Below are 21520 nucleotides of genomic sequence, written 5' to 3'. Positions count from 1 at the left end.
TTAGAATTGTTTCTATGAGTATTAGTTGGCTGTGGAAAGAAAAATACATTCGTACATAAAAGCTTATACCAAAAATGACTAATAACTAGTTTTTTGCCAAAAACTTATTCCCTATTCCAATATCTTATACTTATATGGTATGTCCATTATAGGGGGCCCATTACTGGATCCACGTCCATTACCGGGGTTCCATTACTGGAGCTTTGGTGTCCATGACAGGAGAAAAAAAACATAGTTTTATTTGTTAATTATGTGGAAACTAATTGCAGTATCTTTAATACAACACGCCTGAAACATGAAAGAAGGATAGGATATTCATCTTTTAACAAGCTAAGCGGTAGAACTTTTACATGTGTCAGGGAAATATGGCAAATACTCCAAATTTCCTCTTAAATGTCCCATGACTGGTGCCGTTTATATTAAATCTTTATTGCACATAAGAAAACACACCACCTGTTCAACATTACCACGATTGCAAGGGACCAATTAAGTGTCTGTGGACCAAGAGGGCGAGGGAAAAACATACCCGATACAAACTTTCAACTCCTTTTAACCCTTTTAAGGGATGAATTTTTAAAAGCTCTGTTATCATTATATATATCTTTAGTTTTCAATGTCTTTTTACGAAGTTTCCAGTAGGTACCTAGCTCAAAATAAAACTTGTACCACATAAATATGCAAGTTTACAGTTCTCAACCAAAACACTTACATATTACATGGCCTGGTGTGTACCTATTTGAGCCCTCACCACGCGGGTAAATAGTCGTGCCTAATCCAGAACACACGAAAAGTACTTATTCCGTAAGCGGTAGCTGTAAAATGTACAAATTCACACAATCTCATACCGAACATTATGAGCAAATTATTCATGTACTAACATCTTGTAAAATATTTCTTGAGAGAACCAACCAATTCCTCGTGGAAATACGATCAGAAATATAGGTAGCAACTTTTATTGTTTGTTATATGTTATATTATATCACGGGGGTAGAGCAATGACCCTTCATATAGATTTATCGCAGGTTTCTTTAGATATGCAAAACGTTATCTCGTTTATCTTAACTATGCGCTAATGTGAGACCGGTTATCTTAAACTTTTGATAATCGTATCTAACAGATACAGCCTAGTCGAACGGCCGTAGCACCCCGCAACGCGCGCAAGCGAGCCCTTCCATTATTGCTTTTTACTACAGCTAGAAAGTACTTGCAACAGTTACAAGTATGTCGATAGTCCTAAACAATAAGATCGTAAAACACGTGAATGTACTCGCAATAAGTCATCGCTGAATCACCTATGTTGTTTCGAGAAGTAGAAGTGGAGCAAAATAAATGCGTGCGCACCCACAAGTGAGTAAACTATTTGAAGTTAGGTGCCGTTTGCTAAACGATGTCAAAATGCGAACGCAGGATGGGTCATGCCAAATCAATTTAGTGTTTGGAACTATTAAACTACGTCAAAGATTATTGCGGCTTTTTAAACTCTCTTTACTGTCGAGTGAGAGCTCTGTTATAGCGAGCGAATGGTCCGCCTGACTACCTTCGAAGAAAAAAAAAACTTACTACTTTATTATCAATATCTATACCTAATATTATTGTTTCCTACTAACTTAATATAACAAAGTAAAGAGTATTCTAGTTTATTTTAGCATGGCGCTCATATATGTGTGATGAGTGTTGTGCAAGTGAGGGTTCTAGCATTGCGGACGCGCCGCCGCCGCTCCGCTTTAGGTGTGTTCGCGAGTGACGTGATAAGGTAAGCAAACAGCGCCGACAGCAAATATTTGTAGGGGCCGTCGCCCCCGCCGCACCCTGCACCTCCTACATCGTCCTAGGTCTCCCTCGACACCAGGACCACGAATCCAAGCTAAATACCCTGTTATTGTTGCAGCAACATCGCGTCACTATGAGTCTAGTAGGGTGACGCTGGTGGCGCATCGCCGTATCTCCGTATCCCAAGATATCGCGATAGCATCCCTGATACCGAGTAATTATCAGATAGAGACCTACAGATTTGATTAGGAGTACTCGTATCTGCACCGTCCGTCTCATTACACTTAACACGGCGCTCGCGTATACCCACTGTTAAGATAAACCATCAGGAAAAAGTTAAAATAGGTAGTATATACATCTATGCATACTCCTGCCGATCTAGTAGTTAAATTTATATTATGAATGTGGAGCCCGTGTCAAGGGTAGTTTAGAAACAACTCCATTAGCGAAGTGTCAGTGCAGTGGTAAAGTGTATTGTGGCTTTAGAGTGGCCGTTTGCGTCACCGGGCGGCGGCCGACGCGCGCCTAATCCTTGGCGCGGATCTGATAGCTAAACACATCGACGGATTATTGATGGGCGCCGCTCACCTTCATCGCGATCTTATCAGTTGTTTTTTGTCGAATGTTTTCCGTGAAAAGCTAATAAAACGCAAGTGGCGGCGGATGCGCGGTGAGGGAGGGGCGGGCGTCGCACGTGACGCGCGATGGCCGCTGATAAGCCGGCGCCATATTGTTTCAGTTAGCCCCCTGCACCCGCCCGCACCGCTTAACTAGCTTAGCCTGAAATGAACACGTTTGCATGACAGTGCCTCATATAAGTATGTACGTCTATTGTACTCTTCGTCTGAATCACGCGCTGTAACTGTGATAGATAAGCCATAAAAAACAATTCAGCTTGTCACTCCTGCACGTAGTACGTACATATATGTTTTGCTCGACATACACATTCCTTGTATGATCTACCTAAATCATATAAATTCAGCTAGAAATTGACCTTGCATATTATATGACTATATGAGTACTAATTAACTAATGTAGCCCAGGCTCAAACTTCCCCATAAAACTAACAGCGTTAATTGTTGCGCTTGATTGCCAAGGAAATTTGTTCAACGCATATCGCAAATCGCAAGCCCTATCTCTGAATCGACGACCCAAGTCTTTGACAAATTCCGCTACCGCGGACTAGTCGAAAATTGGCTCCTAATTGGCGTGCTTCTATTTAGGCATAAGTAATATCCAGAAATGGATGATACGGCCGTGCCTCTTTGTTTTGCTCGACTTGGCGGGGGCACTACCGTGCCCCCAGATACACCGCAGACAACCTAGCAGCAGAAATTGTGACCATATGAGACGGGGCACAAGTGCTGACACACGTAGCGTCCCTCTATCAAGGAACCAATGTAATTTCGTCAATCATCTGGCTTTTGGCCATCCGAACGGGACTAAACTAACTGGATCAAGGCTAAAGGACATAGGGTACGTTCGCTGAGATAAAAACCGACGAACGAAACGACAAACAATCTCATTAGACAATGGCGTGGTGACCAGAAAAACTTCCAGCATTTTATTGGCAACTACCATACTGGTGACCATTTTCCTGAACCACCTCGACCACACCTTACAACCTAACCGTGACGCAACCGCGATCCTCAACAGGTCGTTATCCTGCAGTGCGCCTAACTAGAGAGAAGGTTGTGCGTGCAGTTTCGCTCCTAATTCCAACCTCTAGATTTGGTTAGCAGTAATCTCAGTAATTATCTACAGTAAGTAGATAACAGACAGCAGTAACTGCCCTGTACGTCTGCGTGGAAAATAATAATGTTTTTCATGAGCACATGTGGAATAGTTAAGCCCGTCACAGAGGGGTTTCACTTGTTTAACAAGGGTGCTAAATTGTTTACTTCTCCTGCTAATAATGTGTTGACATTTGAGCAAGCAAAATACTCCAATTGAAGGATAAGCGTACTGAGTACCTACAAGTGGTATTAGGACTTCAAGTAGACGAAAACTAAAGCTGGATCAAACAAGTCCTATGACCCTATTTAACGGTGCAAGGGTTTCAAAGTCAATTCAAAGGTGTTTTTTTTTTCAGTTTTTCGTAAATAAGTTGTAATTTACAACTTATTTACTTATTGTTTATTTACTTATTTAAATAGGGTCATTGGACTTGTTTGATCCAGCTTTAGTTTTCGTCTACTTGACGTCCTAATACCACTTGTAAATGGCAGCCCATAGCGAAGGATAATATTATACGTTTAAAATTTTACAGGTTGGGCCAAACCTCGACGTCCAAAATTTTTTTTTGATTCCTCACATCATGGGCTATCAGAAACCTCATGTATGTTAGCCGATTTTTCGTAGTTTTCGAATTATGAATTTTTGAACTTTTAAATTTGTTAAGAAATTCCGGGATGAACCAATTAATTTATTTATAAAAAACTATTGAACTTTTTTGAATGTTTCTTTTTGTAACATAATCCTTTATAAACGGCGCAGTTGCTAAAAAAATGAGCATCCTCACTTGACTGCGAGTTGGAAAAAAAAGACAAAAGTCAAAGTTTTACGTTCAAGCATGTCAAGTTTAGATTTTGTGCTTACCTAAATAAATAAAATACAAGCGATTTCAAGGACTTTTGGTTACTTTAGAAACTGCTAGACCAGTGGTTCCTAACCTTTTCAGTCCGGTCACCCCTGTGACTAACTAGGGAACCTGATTTTACCCCTCCTCTCAATGGTAATAAAAAATAAAACGTGTACGTTTGTTGTATTTTTATATTAGGTTAGCTTATTTACCCCCGTAAAATACCAGTTTTACCCCCACGGGGGTAATTACCCCCAGATTAGGAACCACTGTGCTAGACCCTAAGTTTTTTTAAAAGGTCAAAAAAGTGACACATAATAGTCATAATTTGTCATGCCTGAACGTAAAATTTTGACTTTAGTCTTCTTTTTTTCCAACTCGCAGCCAAGTGAGGATGCTGATTTTTTTAAATAATTACGCCGTTTGTAAAGGATTATGTTATGTACAAAAAGAAACATTACAAAAAAATCAATAGTTTTTTTAGTGTATTTTATAAATTAATTGGTCCGCCCGGGAACTTCTTAACAGAAGTTAAAAGTTCAAAAATTCATAACTCGAAAACTACGAAAAATCGGCTAACATACATGGGGTATATTCTGATAGCCCACGATCTAAAAAAAAATTTGGACGTCTATGTTTGGACCAACCTGTATAAAATATCCTACATAATAGATATAGGTTCACAATTTTTCGGGAAGATCAATATTGAAAAATATATTAATGGGAGAATTCAAGAGTTATATTTACGAAAAAGTAAAAAAGGGGACCTTAGAATTTATTACAATTATTTTTTGTAGCGTGGAAACTATAGCCCAAGCCCTCTCGCGCATGAGAGGAGGCCTGTGCCCAGCAGTGGGACGCATATAGGCTCACATTATTATTATTATTATTATTTTTTGTAGAAAATTTTATGTGCATTACTTATGTAAAAGAACAGTATTTTTGCTATGGGCCACCGTCTACGAGTTATTTACGAAAACCAATAAAAAGGAACATATGATCCCCGCCCTACCCGTTAGCTTCACCCCATCGGTACTTTTAGTCTGTTATTTAACACGCCATTACCTACAACTACATATGCCAAAACTCGCTTATATCCAGTTTTTTCCCCTATATTTCTTTCGTTTGGTGGCCTAATTGGCATTTGATGATAAATATACGGTTGGCAACGGCCTTCTGGTTACTAATTCTCATCAGCGTGGTTACTAATTCTTTGAATACCTGGTTTTCAAAAAGTTTGGTGGTCCGCAATCCGCAAAAATAATAATATGTTCAATATATTGAGTGTAGTTATTTAATTGAAAGCATTGCTAACATAATATTTACACGGTGTAACATAAAGAAGGGGTGGCTAATGTTGGCATCAGCTAAAATGTATATTTTTTATTTACTTATAAATACCAATCGTAAGGAAATAGGTAACGGTTTCTCTCTACTAAGTTAATGCCAGCAAAAGCCACTTCTTTGACATACAACTCATTCAAATTACCTAAATCAAATGTCAGTATAAATTTCATTTAACGTCATAATATATAATATTGATATTCTTCTTTACCATGCAGTTTCTTACTACACAAATAAAATACAAACGAGTTACATCAACAATATAAGGAACTATTTCATGAGGCACAGTCAAGACACTTTAGAGAGGTTATAATCAGATCTACCTATCATCTAAGTCATATGTTTGCAGCCTTTGTTTAAGACCTAACTATTCATGTTTTCGAAAAAATTGATATTTGTGTTATTGAAATCCTTAACAGCCGGTTAACAGTGTTACGGTCAATGTACCATTTCGTACCTTTTCACAGTGACAAACATGATTTTGTAGCGTACAATCTAAAAGGCACTGAAGGTGAGTAAATCCTGACAAATATAATAATGTAATGACGTAATAACATGTTAAAATTATCGGGGTTACTATAGTTCGTGCATTCTTATTTGCATTATTTGACACATTATGACTGACGTTTATAGAGATGTAACTAACCCAAATCGATTGTCACAGCAAGCGATTACGATTGGATGGCACCTAGACTGAGGTATCGAATTGTGACGTTTAATGAATTTTTATTTGAGATTTAAATAAAGATAGCATTATATGGTTAATAAATAATAATAAGAAGATATACTTATTAATAAATTTAATAATGCTTTGTTATAAATATCTAATAACTATTGTAATATGAATGATTTATAACAAAATTTACCTAGACATAATAATGTTTAAAAATTTTACGTGTAAAATGTATATTTTATGAATAAAACATTGAATTGAATTGTTGCGACCTAAAATGAAAAATGTATATCGATTTACTTAGACGACTACCGATTCATAACGGTGGTGTCCGGCCAACCCTAAATTAAAAAAAAAGACGTAGAACGTAAACGTTCTTCCTTTGTGATTTCGATGTGCAAGACATTTTACGTTGTATTGCCGTTGTGAGTGCAAATATAATGCAAAAATAATGCAAATACGAATAATCCGACTATAATACATATGTCACATTTTCAAGCTAAAGGTATCACATTGTAGGTTGGCAATAAGGGCGAGACCACTCCGTTCCGGGTTTAGCTAGACAATCTAGCTATGTGAAATTTATCAATGAGGGTAGAAATTCCTTGAAACGGACTTTAGATTACTTTAGGGGTTCCCAATCATTTTCAGTCCGCGGCGCCCTAATCTAGCTATATTTCTTCCAAATAGATACATACTGCCCTGCTAAGTTAAAAGGCCGTATTTTCATATAGTGTTCTTTGAAAATACGGCCTTTTACCTTAGGAGGGCAGCATAGGTAACATGGTGAGGAAGTTTGCCTCACGGCGCCCCGCTTTACTGTCTAACGGTGCGCAGTTTGGGAACCCCTGGATTACGTGTTGTACTCCTACTTTATGGCAGTAACACCTTATTACCAAGCGACATTAAGTTACTCATTGCTTAACGGCATATTCTGACAACGATTAAAGTGCGTCATTAGATATTCAACTTGTCTGCCCGTAACTATATTACTGAGCATGAAAATCCATTACCTACATTGTACCATTATACCGTCCACTTTGGCCCTGGAGGGTAATTGTGCCATTGTCCCCATGAAAAATCATATAAAAATTATACATAATGAGAAAAAAGGGCAGTCAGATATTAATAGATTGTTTGACGGTATACTTAGGTACACAGAGCCATTTTGCTCTTGATGAATGTTTGATCAGTGACTACCTTTATCCTGCAGGGCAAAGTTGGTAATTCTCATTCACTGTATCTATTGTATTTACCGGCACACAAAAACTCGTATAAAATATAGGGAAGGAACGTTTAAACATAGGTACAATATGTGTATTTACAGTGGATGTTCACGAATTCATGTCTACGACATTGATCTCCATTACTTGATGAGGGTTCAAAAACGTTGCTTAGGTATACACAATCCATCTTCATTTATACAAGTATCAGTCGAATTAGAGACTATCTTACCATTTCTACAATGCTTAAGTGTAATAAATTTAAGGAATGTTTAACAAAGTCATGGAGTTTGGAGTTATACTACAACAATAAGTTGGTAATATAAAACATGACGATAGCCTCCTCTCGGCGTTTCACACGCACAGGTAGGGCGGGATGCTGCGCCCTCTAGCGCATGTGGAAGGAATGCTTCAGACAGTCTTACTCGTACTATTTAGTACGAGTTTAATATTTGGTAACAAAAATAAACACAAACAATTAAACTAAATGTGACGCTCAGTATTTTAACTTAAATTCGTCTCACTTATGTTGACAGGTGTCAGTAATTATCTTTTATAAATGTAATTGCAGTTACAAATATATCAACTTAATAATCTACATAGGTAAACTAAGTAAATAATGATTACATCACACCGGATTACATAAACTGTGATCTTCAATCTGGCGGATCATTTTATTCTTAGACATTTAGATAAAACTATATAGGTAAATACATATGTATATTTTAAGTTTAAGACTTGTGCACATAACGTGTCTAGCAAATTTTCCTCGAATACGGAAGATGTAGGTAAATATTATTTACAAAATTATAATATCCGACTGTACACATTGAATATTTGGTCAACTAGCTACGACTCTTTGGTCGAACTCGCTCACATTCCTAACCTACACTATTTTACTAAATAAAGTAATTGCTTAACTAAGTGAGATTCTATATTATTATTCTCAACGTTTAAAATATATTATTTTACGCAAGGAGTCGGTGAGTCTTCCTAGCTAACTCCAGTTTGTTTGTTCCGCCGTAGTGTCACGTTGATGACATATTAATGAATCGCTACTTATACGTATAACAACAGCAAATATTTATGACATTATACTTTTGTACCCTGATTTGAGTTCAGCACAGGTCGGTTTTTTAACCAAAGTCACCGAAACTCATTATTTATTTGAACGATCACGCAAACACCATTGATAGATTTCCGTAGTCGTCGTCGCGTTCCCCGAAAGGTTGGCCTCGAGCGACTCGTCGGAGGTGTCAGGATTCGCAGAGGACGAGCTCAGCTGCCGATGGAGACGACGGTGGGTCGTTCTAGGCGATCGGCTCCGTCGGGCGCGCGTCGGAACTCGTCCTCGTAGTGCTGCGCGTGCACGTGGTGCAGCAGCGTGGGCGCGTGCGCGTGGTGCGCCAGCGCGCCGCCGTGCGCCGGCGGCGGCTCCTCCCGCTTCAGCTGCTGCTGCACGTAGTAGCCCAGGGACAGCCCTCGACTGCTCTCGCCCACGGACGACGCCACCGTTGCCCCCGCGTCCACTGCACAATTGCACACAAACAAGCATTAGCTTTATTTTTCCTACCCATCATAATTAGGTATTGCTTACCTAAATAAGTTGGTTAGTTAATTTTTCTCAAAAATGGACGGCAAAGTCGACGTTGCCGGTTAAAAAATAGGTCGCGAAGTGCGTAGTTTGTGGTCATTCAAAAAATCAAAAAGTTAATAACATTGCAGTCTCGATTTCGGGACTGCAATGTTGCATACAAATTCAATTATTTAACGAGTTCCAAACTTTTTAAAACTTTAAATGGCCATATCAAATGAAGGCATAGGTCCATTAAACAGCCAAACACATGATCAGCACTTATTATTATAATGTTGGTACCGCGACTATTTAGGTGTGTCAAATACGTTGGCGTATTTTCAGCAGAAAAATACACGTATTAATTTTTAAGGCGGCAAGCAAATCTTTTTACTTTATTCTGTGAAAATTAGAACGTTGCTTCTGTAAAATATTTCTATTTCTTGCACCATTTTTGAGAAAAGCACTATATATGACTCGGCTGGAAGGCTACTTGCTGGCTTCGGATTCAATTAAACGGACTCCCAAGGTCGTCCGTTTAAAACGAATCCTCAGCCTGCAAGTAGCTACTTCCGAACCTCGACAATAATGTACTATTACAGTACCGACGCAAAGGGACTGTAAAATTAAAAACAAAAGTTTAAGACGGCCTCCTATCAGCCCTCGGTAGTGTCCCTGCCTACAAAGCCGGAAGTAGTAGTAGTAGTAGTAAAACACTTTATTGTACAAAAATCAGAACACAACAGGAAAAATAACATTCGTCATTAGTACAAAGGCGAACTGAAGTCCCCGGTTCGAATCCTAGTAAGGGCATTATTTGTGTGTTTGTCACAAATATTTGTTTTTATATATAAGTAATAAAACTATATATTATATACAGAGTGATTTTGCTATATTTGACCATACTATGAGGGTTGATAACCTATGTACAGTAGGTCATACTAAACAATTTTTACCGTGGGCCAACCTCGAACACGCAAAAATAATATTAAAGATATATTAATGTTTTCTAAGGAACAACAGTTGTTGAAGTGTTTCTTTTGAAACACACGTCTGACAGCAGTTTTATATCTAGTTTAATTTTATATGAGGTGGACCTTGTATTTTAAGTGTATTAATGAGGACTACATGTGTATGAAAAGGCGATTTCCCGCGAATCCTCCACTTTCGTTTGTAACAAACACGAAATAAAGGTACTGGAAGCTCACATATTTTGCTCATCATCATATCAGCTAAAATAGTAGGTAGGTATTGATTGTTAGCATTGTTACTTAGCTGACCTAGGTTCGTCATGCTTTTGTTTTATTTATACTACAGGGCGAATACTAGAAATGAGTCAGAATGGTGAAGTACGAGTACCTATGTAATTTAAATACATAGTTAAAATTGTATAAAAGTTGCACTGAATTAAAACATAATTATATTTACATCGGTAACATAAGATACTTGTTAAAAAAAATCGTGACCCTCGTAAAACATACTCAAGTACCTATATATTTTTTTCCGCTTGTCTTTCGGTTTTAGAAATTACATAAATGGTTATATATATTCAGGGCTGCCAGTACATAATTTTTGATTATACGATCCAGTGCTGGCAATTATACGAAATCCGATTGCATTATACAAGAACACAATAAAAAAAAACGATTAATATTAAATCGATATTTTAAAAACTGGGGTCTTACCGCGAAAACCGAAATTCGCAAATTGCGGGGGTCTTTCTCTTTTACTCCAGTAAAGGCGTAATAAGAGTGACAAAGAGGGACGCCCGCAATTTGCGATCTTCGATTTTCGCAATTATAGCACTGATGTTGACGTACGGTTCCATTAAATTGTATAACAGTATTGACACACTGAGTTTTTTGAAGTATTGTCAGTAGTTTGACATCGGTGTTTCTTTTTACGTATCCAATTATACCGATTGACTACCTATACATAATAGATACGAAAAAAAATCCATTATACGAATTTCGTATCCAATTCTACGATCTGGCAGCCCTGGTTATATTGTACTGCGGGCTCAGCACGGTTCCATTTTTATCGACTATCACTATGGCCGTCACTTTCGCAATTACATACTTGTTAGAACGTGACAGGCATGGTGACAAACGATAAAAATGCGACCGTGCTACTAGGGCTAATCTGAGTATTGTTGATGAATACTTACAGAGATTTTCCATTTTGACCGCAGTTGAATGCGAGTGTTGGGTTAAGTTTTTCAAGCTGCGCTCCGCTTTCAGGCTGTTCTTAGGCTTCCGCTTTCTCGTCTGAAATACGGTAAAAACAGTATGTCAGAATAGTATGATTTCTTTTCCAAAATTGTGTTTTAGCTGCACACAATGTAAAAATACGGTAAGGACCGTGATACTGCAACTGCATTAGTTTCGCCGCATGCGATTGTCCGAGCGTATCCGGGTGTCGTATTTGTATGCATGCGAATTTAAGCAATTACCTACTCGCCACATGCAAACAATTACCTACGCTTACTGTAACCTTACGTTAGGATGCGGCGGCACTAAAGTTATTAAGCAGTTTAAGTATGTATGTAGTTATACAAATATGTACTTAGTATCTAAACTCTCGCTCTCCTTCTGATGGTAGGTCAACGAAATATTTGATAGTCAGCCTTAATTATTACTATAATTACCTACCCTTATTTTTTACTCTTACATCACAATTTCACAATTTAATAATCACAATTTTTGGAAAACCTACAAGTTACATCAAAAAGTTGCATGTTAAGCAGCCAACAGTTGGCTGCTTAACTTGCAACTTTTTGGCAGCCAATAGTTACTATTGCGGGACTAATGGTAGTTTGGTAATGCTTGTCCAAAAATTGTCCCGGTGGCATATGTCATATTTGAGTTGTTGGAATTTCGATTTTATTTCAATTAATCGAATTTCAGATCTAAATTACTTAAATTGTCGGGAAGCCGGTTCCTCCCACTTGAAGAGATAAATAAATGAAAATGGACAGCTACCTGTATGGAGTCTTTCTTCATAGCCATAGGACGGTTGATGTTGTGTAGCTTGTAATAGAGGCCGCAGGCGTTGCACACGGTCTCGCCGTGCGCGTTGCGGCGCCACAGGGACGTCATGGTCGTGCGGCAGTTGCTGCACGACAGGCCAGGCCTCTTCGTTCCCATCTGTACATTCACATGTCCATGTTGTTATCTTACTACTACATTAGGTACATACTACTAAACTTTAATGGCTATCGGCTGTTTGTGTCCATTTGGAGGCCTAGCCAAGTAACGATCGTTTATGGAAAACGCTAAATGAGAGTTAAATAATGAATGGAAATGGTCACGTCGGTTTTTCGTTTCATCTGTCATCCCGATATATTATTACTTTTTGATTGGCATTTGTCGATATACATACGAAGTCTTGGCAAAAAGCCGGGACAACGCTTTGAACATGACTTACGATTGTCATCTTGGCTACGGTCCCTGTTCTCTCTCTACATCTGACGGCACCTATATTAACTAGGTATATAGTCAAAGCGATATCCATTAAAAGTTAGATAGTATGTACTGGTTAGTATTTTTGTGTAGGAAAATATGTTTCTGATTTTTAATGAGTAGTATACAAAAACTTATATTAAATTTTATTATTTCATGCGTGATGATTAAAGCCTGGTAGAGAAGAGACAGCAACATGTGTTAAAAAGCCAATGCATTATATTGCGGGATCGGATGCAAGGATTGGACGGATCGAGATTAGGGGAGGACGTACCCCTTTCTTCGTTTTGTAGTCAGAGGGGGAAGGGCCGGCGTGCGACGACGCACACAGCGGCGCAGGCGCGGGCATAGAGTGCGCGTGCGGCGACGCGACGCCGTTATACAGGAAGCCTTTGTAGAAATCCGCGCCCGGCGGGGTCCCCTCCGCGGCCACTGCAACTAATACAACTGTCACTACGAGTCGGGGAAGTGGACGCTCGACGGGGCGCGGATTTCAGACGGGCGTGGGGCGATAGCGGTGGCGGTGTGAAAGGTGGCGCGGGGCGAGTGTTAGCTGTGTCGAGCGGAGGAATGTCTGCGTACGTCGTTAGCGGGCGCGGGCACGGCGTGCGCCGCGTGCCGCTGACGTACCAGCCGGCGGGGCTGCTTGGGCGGCCGGTTCATGCCGTTCATCTTGTTGTAGAGGCCGCACGCGTTGCACAAGTAGTGGCCGGTGCCGTCGCGCCGCCACAGCGGCGTGTCGATGGCGCCGCAGTTCACGCACTCGCGCCCCTCCGTGAAAATCTCCGCCATTTCGACTGCGCCAACACACCTTACGTTAGCTCACCACACACCAATCCCTCACTCACTCAATTAGAAAAATTATCCACGTCAGCCGAGCGTCCATTTTGAAATACTTTGTGCATATGTTAGTTAATACATAATAATAGTATTCCAAATCGGCATTTATCATTATTCGGCCTTCAGATTATGTAGCAGGAATAAGGCAACACGGTACAAATATGACTGTTAAATTCTCTTTGTCAATCTCGCAAAAAATTACTAATAAAAACCTAATTACTTAATTAATAAGGCTGTGGCGTGGACCACGCATTTTTCATATATTTTTTGTCATATAAATCTCGGAAGAAATTTTCGCCAATTCAATGAATCAATCAACAAAAGCCGAAGCAAAGCGTGGCGTGGATCGTTTTCGTCCTTGGCAATGACTTTGTTCAGATCGATTCATTGATCGCTAATACAAATCGCTGAGTCGCCGCGGCCGCGCCGCGGGCTGCCGGCGACGCCGCACGCTGCGAGAGCACGTCGCGTCAAGGTCGCGCCTGCCTCAACGTGTGCGCGCGTGACTCTTTATTTTATTATTTTTAACGATAATTCATACTAAGTATCCTCTCGCATGTATTATTATTTCTAGTGGCCGGAAGGACTAGAGTGACATGAACTTCCAGGAATAACGTGAGGCTGTGTAGATCGTATAGTTATATCAAGTCTGCATTCATCAGGCTAATTTCCTAGAGTCAAATCAGCTTCTATTTATGAAATGCCATTAATATGTGCTATATATGAGGTTACTACCTATTTAGATTTTAGATGCAGTATTTATTTCATAGGTAAACCTAGCTACTCATAAATTAAACAAAGTTAGTTAGTAGGTACCTAATAGTTTTATTCGTAAACGTGGAATGTGCCCGTTATGTATACCTACTTAGATTTTAACATGTATTTTATCATCGTATTATATGTAGGTAGGTACTTATAATGTATTGTACCTGTAATACCTAACCTTACAAATCGAAAGGGTAAAGTCTATCTTGTCCATTATTAATTATTATCTATGTATGTACTTAATAAGTAATAACCTAACTGGTACTGATAAAATTTATGAATAAAAAATATGTCTTTTTTTCCATCGAAAATCTTAACAGCCTAAACACACAAACATGAACCGTTGGGATACAATTACACGAGTGTGCAGGACACTGGTCTGGTCGCAGAGATTTTAACCGGAATGGGTTCTGGCGGTTCCAATTACTCATAATAGCGTTGGCAGTTGAGTGCTGGGCGAATGTGGTTGTCATTAGGCGTATTATGTTATTGAGTGGTGTAACGGGAACCGAGGCCATGTGCGTCGACGCCCGGCTCGCGCTCACGCTCATCATCGTCCCAAATCTGCACATTCTACTGACTTTTACACATAGTTAACCTAGCCATAAATACTCAAATCAATTGATTATGTATTGTATAGTCAATATTGAATTACCCTAGGCTGTAAATTTAAGTAATTACTACCTACCTATTGACGTTAGTTTGTGTTGTCGCTTTACTTAGCTAGCCAACGAAGTAGAACAGAAGTTAGTGCATTGTCTGTCGACGGGCGCGTGCGGTGCGGGTTACGTCATGGTTCAACTATGCAACAAACATCATTAAGGGAGCTTTCTTTTCGTAAATCCCTAAGAAAGAATATTATGAGTAATCCGGACTACTCGTCCCGGTACAGATAAGAAGTGCAACACATTCGAGACAGTATTAGTAAGCAAATATGCGGAGACGAAATGTAGATATCGTGTGCCAGTTTGTTCTGTGTTGGCTGGTCTGTTTGCAGCGCCGGCCCTCGGGGCTCGGGTCGGGCCGCTCGGCCGGACGCGGGCGATGTTTGCGCGCGGCACGTGCCTTATCCGATACCATTTACGGAATGCGATTTTAATGCGCTTAAAAGGGAACGACTTTATTTTAAAAGGAGACAACGTTTTTTGTCGGGACCTATGCAAACACGCGGCTCGTTCGTTACTTGTCTGATGCAACATACATGGTGCTTTGTTTTAATTTATTTTTATGAACGTTGGTCCTTTGCTTCGCTTAGTTGATAATAATACAACACTATCAACACCGCTCACTATATCTCCAGAGAAATTATCTACCGTAAGACTTTATAGTCTTACGGTCTTATTTTGTTATTTTATTATTAAAATAACAAAATAAGTAACTATCAAACAGAAGGTATTAATATTTGGTATACCTGGGAAGTAATCGATATTTATCTAAGTAGGTACATGTTATTTTGACGCCAAAATATAAGCCCAGCTATCACACTATTGTTATCATACTAGCCCGTCCGCAGTGATTATCCACCCTCAAACTACAAACCCTTATTTCAAAACTTTTAAAGAATAAGATATGTTACAATTTAAGTATGTTATATTCTAGTTAAAGTAGGTAATTAAAAAATATTGTATTAAAATCTACCAAAAAGGCAACCAACATATCACGTATTGAAAATGCATGAAAATGCATGAGATGCATGATTGTGAAACTTTATGGAAACAATAATTAATTTAATATGTCATTAATAAATCAGAAATAATCTCGGTAAGTAGGTACCTAAATACCTATTATATCGCGTACCGTAAGCGACAATAATATTTATTGCGTACCGAAAAACAAAAAAACATGAAAGGATCACTCTTAAAGTTTGAATAAGGTTAAGTGTCGCTCGTCAACATTTTTATGTAAATAAAAAATTACAAGTGTGGGTTTCGATCGCAAAAAGGAGGAGGCTTGTAAAGTTACGACAAATCTATTTATATCTACTATCTATTTATAAACCGTCAAACAAATTAACTAATATTATCTTAGTATATTGTTCAAAGTTGTACCTAATAAATAAGTCAAGTAAACAAACTTAACGTTTGGTCATTAGAGTACTTTAGTAACTCAGTAGAACTTAGCTACTTTTACTGTCATCCTCATAATCTGTGTGCGCAGGGATAACTTACAAAACAGCTCATAGTAAGTAAGTTGGCTTGGGATTTTATTGTTGTTGTTGCTTTATGTTTGTTGGTATTTATTGAATGACCTATGATATATAGTAATTCTCATCTAAATGAGTGTGTAGGTAAACGCTATAAGACCACTTCAGCCCTAAAATAATATTGATGTCGGTATGTACGTAGTAATTAACATGCTAATAATGCGAACTATACCCACAATGAACAGAGTATAACCTGTATAAGTAACCGGGAAAATATTTGTTTTTATTACTACATCACATTTTGAAATTAGGTTAGGTTAGTCGGTAGGTAAGTAGTAGGTAGGTAGTAGGTCGTAGGTCGGTAGGTATTAGGTAGGTAAATCGGTTTTTAGAGCATACTTTACAGAGGTAGCTAATATCACCGCCTTACCTCCCCTTGATATACCGCTTAGTGGCTGTAAGATAGTTACCTAATTTAAATTCGATCCTGCCAGAGGTAATTAAACAACTTGAGTTAAAATTGTTTAAAACTACAACTATGTACCTAATTATAATTAATAAGTTTCACATTGAAAAACACTGCCCTTATCACAAATTTTGTTTATCACAATGACAATACATCTCCACTGTTATTTAGAGAAGAACATTTTATAGTTTTGACAGTCGACCGGGGTTATCGCAACGACCCGCAGCAAAAAATAAACACACTAGCTCAAAGAAACGAGTGCTCGCTCAGTATACTGGAATTGGATGGTTGTAGCACGTTGTAGTATAGCTACGAGTGTAATTCACAAAACATATAATGTAGACGCTGCTAAACCCTATTGTAACTGTAGCTCAAGAGTTGTAACAAGCACATGTAATCAGAGAGCCCACTTATTCTGGTTTGTCAGAGGCGAAGCTCCCTGCTCCCGAGCCATCCCGGGCCAAGCACACTCGCACGCGCCGCCATGTAGATACATCCTGCCCAACCTCCATCACATCCCACTTTTATCATGTTGTTATGTCTTAAAATAACAATAACTGAAACTTTTTGTTTATTTGTCCTAATAAATGTGTCATCATCATAATAGTTTTTTTTTCTAAAATGTACTCTTTGCCTTATTTTATTTAGTTACTTTGTTTACTTTTTAGTCCATTAGAAGTGAAGTCCAAATTAATTACCAGTACCTTACCTACCAAATGATAGATTTTTATACATGTTTACCGACCTATGGAGGTCGCAACTTGTTCACAAATCATAGGGTTCAGTACTTGTATGATTATTGTGCGTACGAGTAGGTAAGTACAATGTTCATACTTTGATTGATAAATAGGTTGAAAATAATTACTAATTTACCTAGTTGATTGAAGAATTGATCTTGTGTATTAAACATTTTCAAAGAATATTTTTTTTTACTCAGACAATGTCTTTATCAAGGTTCATCTACGAAACTATTCCACCTCAGTCACGTTGTTCTAATTGGAAGTCCATTTAAATAGATAGAGTAGCGACTTAAAACAGCTTTAGATAATATTAAAAAAAAAAAAATAATTCGAGGGGGCTAACGCAAAATTGTTTTGTTTTTATAATGAATTTATACACGTTTCAATCAAGGGCAAATTGGATCGATAGACATAAATTACGAAAACATTTCTAATTAGGTACGTAGGAATCCCTTATTTATATACCATAGCAGCATAATTTAAGTATAAAATAGCTAGTGATATAGCCGAAGGAAATAACGAGCCAAATTTTAGACATAAGTACCTAAAGTAAGTCTGTTTTCAGAGTAATTGAAAACGGCCATATCTTTCGTCGCAAGTTTCACTCGTCATATCTTTTGTTTCCTCCTAGTTTCTTGGCCTTACGCCCTTTCTTAAGTTTAGTACGGAAAAGATTTGCAAAGAAAAACGATCCTTACTTGCTGACAGATTGGCGGCGGCAGAGTACTGACGGCGACTGCCTTCTAACCATACTTCCTGAAAATACCAAAAATGTTCAGTTTATCTCAAGGGGAACAATATCAGAACTGAAATGCTAAATATGTACATATTATTATGAATAGGTATTATTATGAACAGGTATTATGAATCTATATTACTGTTAAAATGATAATATGTATACTATGTATATAGGTACATTTATTTTTGTTTTTTGTAGATGGTGGCGTTAGTAGATGCATGTAGCTACCTTATTTGTATTAGATCTGCAAATAGGACTAATTTTTGATACTTTTTTTATATATTTTATTGAAACAAATAGTGATTTGAGGACATGTGATTTGAGGGCACATTAACATAGATCAATCTTAGGTACCTGAGGCACATAGGCGTTAGAAGACAAAGCTGTGGTCCCGTAGACTGTGGAAGGGCGCGAGGTGGCACAAGCGAAGGGTGTTCCACCGAAGCGGGTGTTAAAGGCGGGCAACGCGCCGCCACTGCCGGGCGAGCCGCCGGCGCCTCCGGAGCCCGAGCCGGCGCCGTCGCCGTAGTCCTCCAGAACCGCGCCCGGCGCGCTGCCGCTGGACCCGCCGTACGACGGAGACCCGCCTACGAACAGGCTCTATGTTCACTCGACAACCACCATATTACACAACATCTACAAAGTAAACGCATCTTTCATCCACGTAAACCACTGTATCCTATCATGTTACTAATTAACTCTAAGTGGGCTGCGTCAACAATGCATTTTGACATATGATATGAATGAAATTAAGCTACCCTACATTTAAAAATTCCATGCATAAATTTAAACGTTCGCATAGCGCTTCGCAATTGTTATGCAACAATTGAATAAAAACGCTTGTTCACTTAGCATTGCTTATATTCGCTAAAGGCTCCGTGTGTAGTATCCTAAAGTACATGTACGCACAAATAACAAAATGTGTGGATTGTGTGGCTGTACCTGCACTAGAGGTCCAAATCTGCGGCTGCGACGACAGGTCGGCGCCGTTGCCGAAGTAGGGCGCGCTGCCGGGGTACGCGCAGCGGGCGTACACGCCGCTGCCACCTCCGCCTCTGCACATGCAAACATTCACACGCTCAGTACCTATGCAAACAAATCTGTTGGCACCAAAGAGTATATGTGACCTCGCTGAGGAGGTATTGTAACATTAATTAGGCAACCAAAGCTTAAGCAAAATTAAGTAGAAACTCTTCATCGGTCTGCAGGAGGTAGAAGCGAGTTGCTCTACCTACATAATTTTATATGTCCAGGCGAAATCTAGTAATGTAGCTACTTTAGTCTCCAAGCTTTTACTACATTACATTTTTATAAGTGTTTGGAATGCTCCCGGTACTGAATTAGAATTACGAGAATTGGTAATTCTCGGTTCTGGTACGGTTTTTATGTAGAAAACCAGTGCCGGGAGCATACCCACAGGCGATGGTTCAACTCGGCCTACAATAATGCCAACAACAATTGGAAACGCATGCATTGGGGTAGAGCTGCGGACAAATCTCTCGTTTCAACATTCGTATTTAGGTATCCATTATGTTTCATGACCATTCACCATTAAACATTCTAGCTGCGCTACTATTAGGAGCCACGCCAATAGCAGTGCAAAATTATTTTCCTGTTACTTGGGTGTGAGCTTTCATTACTTATGCTACCTATCGATTAAAGCTGTAATATTGACTGAAGCTAAGATATTACGGGTATGAAGTGGCGGTAGGTAAAATGGAACGCAGTCGCTGAGGCTAATGGCTCGGAACGTCTCGGAAGTGCCCTGTGTTGCTGTGCTTATCGCTCCTGCCCCTCCCCGCACGTCGCCCGCGCCCTCGACCCGTTTGCATTCATTACCGTGTGGTGACGGAGCTACCGTTGCACTAACACAAGGGGGCCTTGTACCGTACCGATGCTGATAACGAATACAAATTCAAGTGATGTCTATATTGACAACCCCATAACAGACGAGACTTCGTCTAAGGTTTCAATATATAGTTCTATAGGACTAATAACATAAACTATAGCTTACTCAGCGAAGATAAACCGTAACGGCCGGCGGCGGCGTATGCCTTGTGAGGAAACGAACATATGGAAACACGGATATTTACAGTAACTAAACACCGGCTCACGTCGAATAGGTATAGTGGGTGAGTCGTGGTCTTTGAACCTAACCTATTAAAAATAGTAGTAGGTACGCTACCAATAGCATACCTACTGCTGCGGGAAAGTCTTGCTTCAATTACTTTTATGATGAAGTACTTATATTTATTTCTGTTGCACGTGTTTGAATAAATAATGGTCTCTAATACCTGCCTACCGAGAAGAAATAGGTATGTACTTAAGTTAGGGCAAACATTTATAAGTGACACAAGCCCGCATCAGGGTACGGAAGCGGTATAAATCGAGTACATGTAGGTGTACGCACTCGGTGCAGGACAGTATCACCCCCGCTGGTTGTCGAAGCGTACGCGCCCGCACGGCAGGCCGCGGGCCGCCGTGTTGTGGCCACTGGACCTCAACACACGACTCAGTGCATGCTGCGGGACTTCTCCAGATCTCATCCTGGGTATTCATCAGTTATTTCCGAAGGTCCCGCAGCGTGCGCTGTAAATTTTCTAATAGGTACACATGTATTCATTTGGTCTTATATAAAATTAGCCGTTATTTGCGCATCATCACCCAGGATTCACAGCAGAACGTTAAGTGCCTATACAAATAAATCATTTCGAGACACTCGACCCGTCATTCGACGAGGGCAAAAAATGAGTGTACAAATTTTGAAACGATCCAAGGGCTCTTAAAACGTGTAAAATGGCGCGATAAAGGCAGATGAGAAACAAAAAGTGTGGTTATGTTGTCAAGGGGTGCGAGCGAGTGGCGAGGGGGTGGCGCGGCGACTAGCGAGCGCCGGCTCGGCTCGGATCCTGCGCCTCCATATCATATCATAAAAATATTCAACAACATTAGAATTCTAGATGATCGATAGGTAAAAATATTAAAATTCATAAATAATTCAGTTGATATACCTACTTATTCTATATAACCAAATTTTCTGTACGGTGGTGCCTGACCTATTTCCTACTTTTTGGTTAAGAATTATGATACAAATAGGGGCCTACCTATACCTGGTCTACTCTTTGTTATTATAAATAGTTATAAAGTAGGTACTCGCCAATAGGTACTTTTGGAAAGGTACCTAGGTAAGCAAACAACTTAG

At 39.3% G+C, this 21520-nt stretch overlaps 1 protein-coding gene and 1 long non-coding RNA gene across 6 annotated transcripts in view; one reads left to right on the top strand and one right to left on the bottom strand.

Moving 5' to 3' along the window:
* LOC134660854 (uncharacterized) overlaps positions 1-21520 on the top strand; it is an 848341-nt gene that overhangs the window by 470553 nt on the left and 356268 nt on the right. The window lies entirely within an intron of this gene.
* Positions 7693-21520, bottom strand: part of LOC134660817 (transcription factor BCFI-like) — a 54047-nt gene continuing 40219 nt past the window's right edge. Inside the window, exons 3-9 of one of the 5 annotated variants that reach the window (XM_063516625.1) lie at positions 19261-19373; positions 18673-18905; positions 18278-18335; positions 13208-13422; positions 12146-12310; positions 11332-11431; positions 7693-9120 (exon numbers count right to left, since the gene is read on the bottom strand). In XM_063516625.1, coding sequence (XP_063372695.1) covers positions 8870-9120; positions 11332-11431; positions 12146-12310; positions 13208-13422; positions 18278-18335; positions 18673-18905; positions 19261-19373 — 1135 coding nt within the window. In that variant the 3' untranslated portion in view covers positions 7693-8869. Of the gene's footprint in view, positions 9121-11331; positions 11432-12145; positions 12311-12899; positions 13064-13207; positions 13423-18277; positions 18336-18672; positions 18906-19260; positions 19374-21520 lie in introns of all 5 variants that reach the window. The other 4 variants (XM_063516626.1, XM_063516628.1, XM_063516627.1 and 1 more) reach the window with 4 other exon arrangements.

This window comes from Cydia amplana, chromosome Z, assembly GCF_948474715.1.
Source record: "Cydia amplana chromosome Z, ilCydAmpl1.1, whole genome shotgun sequence".
NCBI classification, from domain to species: domain Eukaryota; kingdom Metazoa; phylum Arthropoda; class Insecta; order Lepidoptera; family Tortricidae; genus Cydia; species Cydia amplana.
The sequence above is the reverse complement of the archived record's forward strand: the minus strand, read 5'-3'. Positions and strand labels throughout refer to the sequence as shown.